This window comes from Ursus maritimus, unplaced genomic scaffold, assembly GCF_017311325.1.
Source record: "Ursus maritimus isolate PB19 unplaced genomic scaffold, ASM1731132v1 scaffold_24, whole genome shotgun sequence".
Taxonomy (NCBI): Eukaryota; Metazoa; Chordata; class Mammalia; order Carnivora; family Ursidae; genus Ursus; species Ursus maritimus.
In genome coordinates, this window is record NW_024424897.1 from 6,940,444 (window position 1) to 6,946,170 (window position 5,727).

Below are 5,727 nucleotides of genomic sequence, written 5' to 3' on the forward strand. Positions count from 1 at the left end.
ATGCTTCGTTTGGGCTCTGCCAAGCCTGGGTCCTGGGCCAGCTTCTGGGCCATCCTGACCTTGGTGGGTCTGGCCACTCGAGCAGGTGAGTGGGCAGTGGGGGGGGGGTGCGGAGGGCAGGGAAGAGAGGCAGGACCTTTCGGCCCTAGCTGCACGGGCCGGGAGGGGGCGGTGTCCAGCTCTACAGAGGAGGGCCGCCTGCCTCAGAGGGAAGGAGGACTGGGGAGGCAGGCGGGCCTCTTTCGGACAAGAAGATCTTTCCACTGTCTATTGTCCCAGGCCGCAGTTGGCGTTCAGGTCCTTCAAAGAGATAGCTTGGGGAGGTGGGGCTGGGGAATTAACCGCCCACCTACCTCTCACCGTCCCCTTCTCCCTCTGTCTCCCTGTCTCTTACACACAGATGCTCTGCTCTCGCGTGAGCCTTCTCTCTGCTAGTCGACATGGGCCCGTGTGTGTGTGTGTGTGTGTGTGTGTGTGTGTGTGTGCTTTCGTGCGTGTGTGTTGGGGCAGGTGCTCATGGGCTGCCGCCAGACACCCACCTTGTCTCCGTCCCCGGCTCCTCACGCTGTCCTCTGTTCGGAGAAGCTGCTGGCAGCATTTTCTGTGCCTGAGTTTTCTGTAACAGAGTGCATGTCCCCATCTGACCCTCACGGCATCCCTGGAAACACGAGAGAAGGGCCAAGGGTGGCCAGCCTGGCAGGCTCGACACAGGGGCCGTGAGAGTCCCCTTCCAGCACCAGCTCGCCCTCTGTGTTTTCTCTGGTCCCCCACAAGCCATCTGCTGCCAGTGGACTTCAGTCTCAGAGGGCAGGACCCAGGAGGGCAGCTGGGCCTGGAAACAGTTTCCCCTCCTGCTGGCAGCCTCCTCTCATGCTCTGCCTCCCCCCACCCACTGCTGCCAGCACCCCCAGCCCATCCTTTTCAAGGGCTTGTGCAGGGCTGGTGCCTGTCCTCTGGCTGGCGCCTTCTTGTCACTTCCTCAGGGAGCCATCCCTGATTTCTGCCCCTCATGTAGCCCTATCCTGACTACTGTCACTTCCTTACTCATCACAATCCCAAACCAGGCTGTATGTGCACTTCATGCCCCTCGAAGGAGCTGGTAGGTGCTTGTCTCAGGAGGTGAGGGGCGGGTTCCTCAACCCTTGCCTGGCTCTCTGGCATCATGGAGACCAGTTCTGGAGCATTCTGTCCCACACTGGTTCACGATCTCTCCCCCTTGTAGGAGCCTCCTCTCAGGGGCTGCTCAGGGTCAAGCTGACAAGCTTCCCCACCCGGGAAGTGCTTGTGTGCGCACACACACACACACACACACGTGCGCGCGCGTGTGCATGCATCCGTGGGCTCCACGGGCACAGACAGGAATGCACACGGCCTCCCCAGGCCTGCCCGTCCTCCGCCCGCACCCAAGCACACGCGTCTCCAGCGGGTCCCTCCGCACCCCTGGCTGGCACCCCTGGGGCCCAGGCGCCTTCTCAGCATGCCGTGTTCCTTTCCACCGCAGCTCAGAGAGCTGATGTCAGCGGCGAGGCCACGGGCACCTCCATCAACCACTCCCAGACGCTGCTCCACCGCTTGCAGGAGCTGCTGCGGCAGGGGAACGCCAGCGACGTGGTTCTGCGGGTGCAGGCGGCGGGGACCGACGAGGTCCGCGTCTTCCACACGCACCGCCTGCTGCTCGGCCTGCACAGCGAGCTGTTCCGGGAGCTGCTGAGTAACCAGAGCGAAGTGGTGCTGCAGGAGCCCCGGGACTGTGCTGCTGTCTTCGACAAGTTCATTAGGTGGGCGAGGAACAGGGGGGCTTCCTCCCTTTCCGAGGCCCTGGCTTCTCGGCTCAGGGGTCCCAGCAGCGCGGGCGCCTCAGAGGACATTCTGTCCATCCCCCAGAGGTCATCAGGATGACCGGGCCTCCGCCTTATATTCGTCCCTCCTCCCGCTGCCCTCCCGCGAGCTGCAGCGTGACTCCCTGGCCTTGCCTGCAAGCTCTGTGTGCCTTGACGCCAGTTGCCAAGTGCTCTCAGAGCTGTTTCCAAACCTGGTCTTATGAGCTTTTAAAAACTGCAGATTCCCGGATCCCGCTCTGGATCGTCAGCTTCAGGTCTGGGGTTGGGCCCAGCAGTGATTTGGGATTTTTCTTTTATATATATATTTTTTATTTTAAAGCCTCCACGTGGCTTTAGTGTATGGCCAGGTTTCTGAACTGCAGGGCCAGGGGGAGTAAGCAGCTCTCTCTCCCATCCCCGCTCCCAGCCGGTGGGCCGCACAGGGGGCACCATTCACACTATTGTGGGAGAAAGGAACCCTGTTTAAACGGTTTTTTTATTAAAGATTTTTATGTGTCTATTTGAGAGAGAGAGCAGAGCAGGAGGGAGGGGCAGAGAGAGAAGCAGGCTCCCCGCTGAGCAGGGAGCTGGACATGGGCTCCATCCCCGGACGCCGGGATCGTGACCTGAGCCGAAGGCAGACGCTTAACTGACTGAGCCACCCAGGCGCCCCTGTTTTAACGCTTTAGACAAGATGGCTGCAGAATGCCAGGCAGTAGGAAGAGGGTTAAGACAGAGGGCACTGGGTCTTCTCCCCAAGAGTCAGATCTATCAGAGCAGCCTTTCAGTAGCCCCATCCTGTGCCTCTGCTGACCTCTGATTGGCTAGAATTTAGTCACATGGCCATGCTCTCTCTAAAGGAGGCTGAGAACCATCTTTTATTCCCAGAGGAAAATAGTGGGGCTAAAATGCAGGGGAAAGGGGAGACGTGGGTGTTGGTGCACCTGCGGGCAGCTCTGGTGGGGACCTGGCAGGAAGGGTGCGCAGAGTGATGGGAGCAGATGGGGACAGGGAGTGAGCAAGCAAGACCCACAACAGAAAAGATCCAGTGAGAAAGATGAACTGGCGGGAAGAGGAGGAAGATGGAGGGAATTAACCTCTGCCGATGGCCTGCTTTGTAGCAAGTCCAGTCCACTCTTCCCCAACTGCCACAATGACCCTGTTACACCCTTTCCCGGATGATTAGCATAAGGTTCAGTGAAGTTACATGACTTGCCCACTTGCAGGTGCAGTATGGATCTGAGCCCGGGGTGGTAAAGCCCACGATGGCAGGAGCCTCCTAGTCTTGTGCCTCCTAGATGCTCAGTAACTACATGCCGTTTCCACGTCCCTGCGAGAAACGGTCCTTGAGAGGAAGACAGGAAGCCTCAGGGCCCACTGCTCCGCTTGCACCCCTGACCACAGTGCTCTCCACCCAGGGCCGGGTCCCCTTTGGGGTGTGTGTGTGGGGTGGGGTGGGGGCAGAGCCGGCCCTGCCCTGACCTTGCCCCATCTCTGCGCGCCCCTCCCGCAGGTACCTCTACTGCGGGGAGCTGACCGTGCTGCTGGCCCAGGCCATCCCCCTGCACAGGCTGGCCACCAAGTACGGCGTGGCCTCCCTGCAGCGCGGCGTGGCCGACTACATGCGCGCGCACCTGGCGGGCGGCGCGGGCCCGGCGGTGGGCTGGTACCACTACGCCGTGAGCACCGGGGACGAGGCCCTGCGGCAGAGCTGCCTGCAGTTCCTGGCCTGGAACCTGTCGGCCGTGGCGGCGAGCGCAGAGTGGGGCGCCGTGAGCCCCGAGCTGCTGGCGCAGCTCCTGCCGCGCTCGGACCTGGTGCTGCAGGACGAGCTGGAGCTGTTCCACGCGCTCGAGGCGTGGCTGGGCCGCACCCGGCCGCCCCCCGCCGTGGCCGAGCGCGCGCTGCGGGCCATCCGCTACCCCATGATCCCGCCAGCGCAGCTGTTCCAGCTGCAGGCGCGCTCGGCGGCCCTGGCGCGCCATGGCGAGGCGGTGGCCGACCTGCTGCTGCAGGCCTATCAGTTCCACGCCGCGTCGCCGCTGCACTTCGCCAAGTTCTTCGACGTCAACGGCAGCGCTTTCCTGCCCCGCAACTACCTCGCGCCGGCCTGGGGCGCCCCGTGGGTCATCAACAACCCCGCCCGCGACGACCGCAGCACCAGCTTCCAGACGCAGCTGGGCCCGAGCGGCCACGACTCAGGCCGCCGGGTCACGTGGAACGTACTCTTCTCGCCGCGCTGGCTGCCTGTCAGCCTGCGGCCCGTCTACGCGGACACCGCGGGCACTGCGCTGCCCGCCGCGCGTCCAGAGGACGGCCGGCCGCGCCTGGTGGTCACGCCGGCCAGCAGCGGCGGCGACGCGGCGGGCGTAAGCTTCCAGAAGACCGTGCTGGTGGGGGCGCGCCAGCACGGCCGCCTGCTGGTCCGCCACGCCTACAGCTTCCACCAGAGCAGCGAGGAGGCGGGCGACTTCCTGGCGCACGCCGACCTGCAGCGGCGCAACTCCGAGTACCTGGTGGAGAACGCCCTGCACCTTCACCTCATCGTCAAGCCCGTCTACCACACCCTCATCCGGACCCCCAAGTAGCCAAGCGGGCGGGCGGGGACGCTTCCGGAATGGGAAACAGAGGCCTGGCATGGGTGGCCCCCCGGGGTCCAGGAGGGGTGCGAGGCATGGAGGTGCCTACACGGGCCCCCTGGGCGGCCAGGAGCTGGTGGCCTTGGTGCTGGGGTGGAGGCCAGGTGAGGGGCGGCAGAGCAGGTGCCTGGTTTCAGGAGCTGATTTCACAGCTGCCTTGAAGGCAGCGCTCTTGGATGAATAAACCGATGCTCAGAGAGCCGAGGGGATGATTGAACCACCCAGCTCCCAGGTAAAAACAGCCCCAGGAGGGCCCCACAGGTGTGGGGTTCCCCTATCTTTCATTAGCTTTTCCCGGAGGGTCCCTCACCCCCACATGGAACAGGGCAGGTAAGAGCAACCTAATGGGCCAGCCTGGGAAAACTGGGGGACTCCAGGACCTTTTTGCTGGAGTTTTTGCACCTTGAAGCCAAGAGGCTTACTTAGCTGGGCAATTTCTGAGCCCTGACTTCCAGAGGGTACCACTCTCCACCCCCATTCAGGAGTCATTAGGCTTTCTAATGGTCTGAGCCCTCCTAAGTCTCTGAGCTCACGTGGGAGGGATCCGAGGCAGCTATGAAGGTTGGTGAGATGGGGCATGAGCAGACCTTGCTGGCCCCACCCTTCCTGGGGACGGTCTAGAGAAAAACCCCTTTCCCCCAGGTATTTGTAGGTTGCTGCAGTGTAACCAGCCAGAGGGAGATGGGGTATCGGGGAGGGAGGAGGAAGGCAGCTGGGTTGCCTTTTAATCAGTCATGGCCACCCCACCTTCTGGACAAGGTCTAGTTTCCAACATAACCATCAAGACCCAAATGGGATTTTATTGTTCCACTGCCAAATAATGAAACCAGGTTCCCTCCTCTGCCCCAACCATAGTATTCGAAGTGATGTTGGCTCCTTCCCCAACAATCCAGGATGTCCTTGCCCCAGATGTGGGCCCAGGGGCCCTGTCCCATGAACAGCTCCTTTCCCCCTCCCATCTCCAAGGCTGAGTCCGGCCACAGGTCTCTATATGGTTTTGGCAACAGGGCTCTATCCAGGGCTGGGAGGCCAGGAAGCCCTGTCATCCCAGCTGTGCCTCCTGAGTTCACCTCCCTTCCCCAGCGGCACTGAAAGCATGGAGGTGGTGGGCAGGCACCCTCATAATTCCTTGGTCTCAGGAGCCCCAGCCTTCTGAGATCCTGAGCTCCTGCTCACAGGTGACCCCCATCTGCCCAGCCTCCATCTCCCATTTTCTGCTACACCCCATCCAGTCTTGGGGGCAGGAGGGCTGTTCCAGGCAGGGCCCC

At 62.2% G+C, this 5,727-nt stretch overlaps 1 protein-coding gene across 1 annotated transcript; it reads left to right on the forward strand.

Moving 5' to 3' along the window:
- On the forward strand, positions 1–4,408 carry BTBD17 (BTB domain containing 17). The gene is made up of 3 exons (XM_040639855.1): positions 1–85; positions 1,502–1,778; positions 3,334–4,408. The coding sequence occupies exons 1-3, from the start codon at positions 1–3 to the stop codon at positions 4,406–4,408; spliced, it is 1,437 nt and encodes a 478-aa protein (XP_040495789.1).
- Positions 4,409–5,727: the final 1,319 nt, after the last annotated feature.

Bases quoted from the DNA above. Each gene is read 5' to 3' on its own strand.
- BTBD17 (XM_040639855.1), top strand. From the start codon at position 1: ATGCTTCGTTTGGGCTCTGCCAAGCCTGGGTCCTGGGCCAGCTTCTGG. The intron at 86-1,501 runs GTGAGTGGGCAG...TTTCCACCGCAG, and splicing joins GGGTCTGGCCACTCGAGCAG to CTCAGAGAGCTGATGTCAGC. The intron at 1,779-3,333 runs GTGGGCGAGGAA...CCCCTCCCGCAG, and splicing joins GTCTTCGACAAGTTCATTAG to GTACCTCTACTGCGGGGAGC.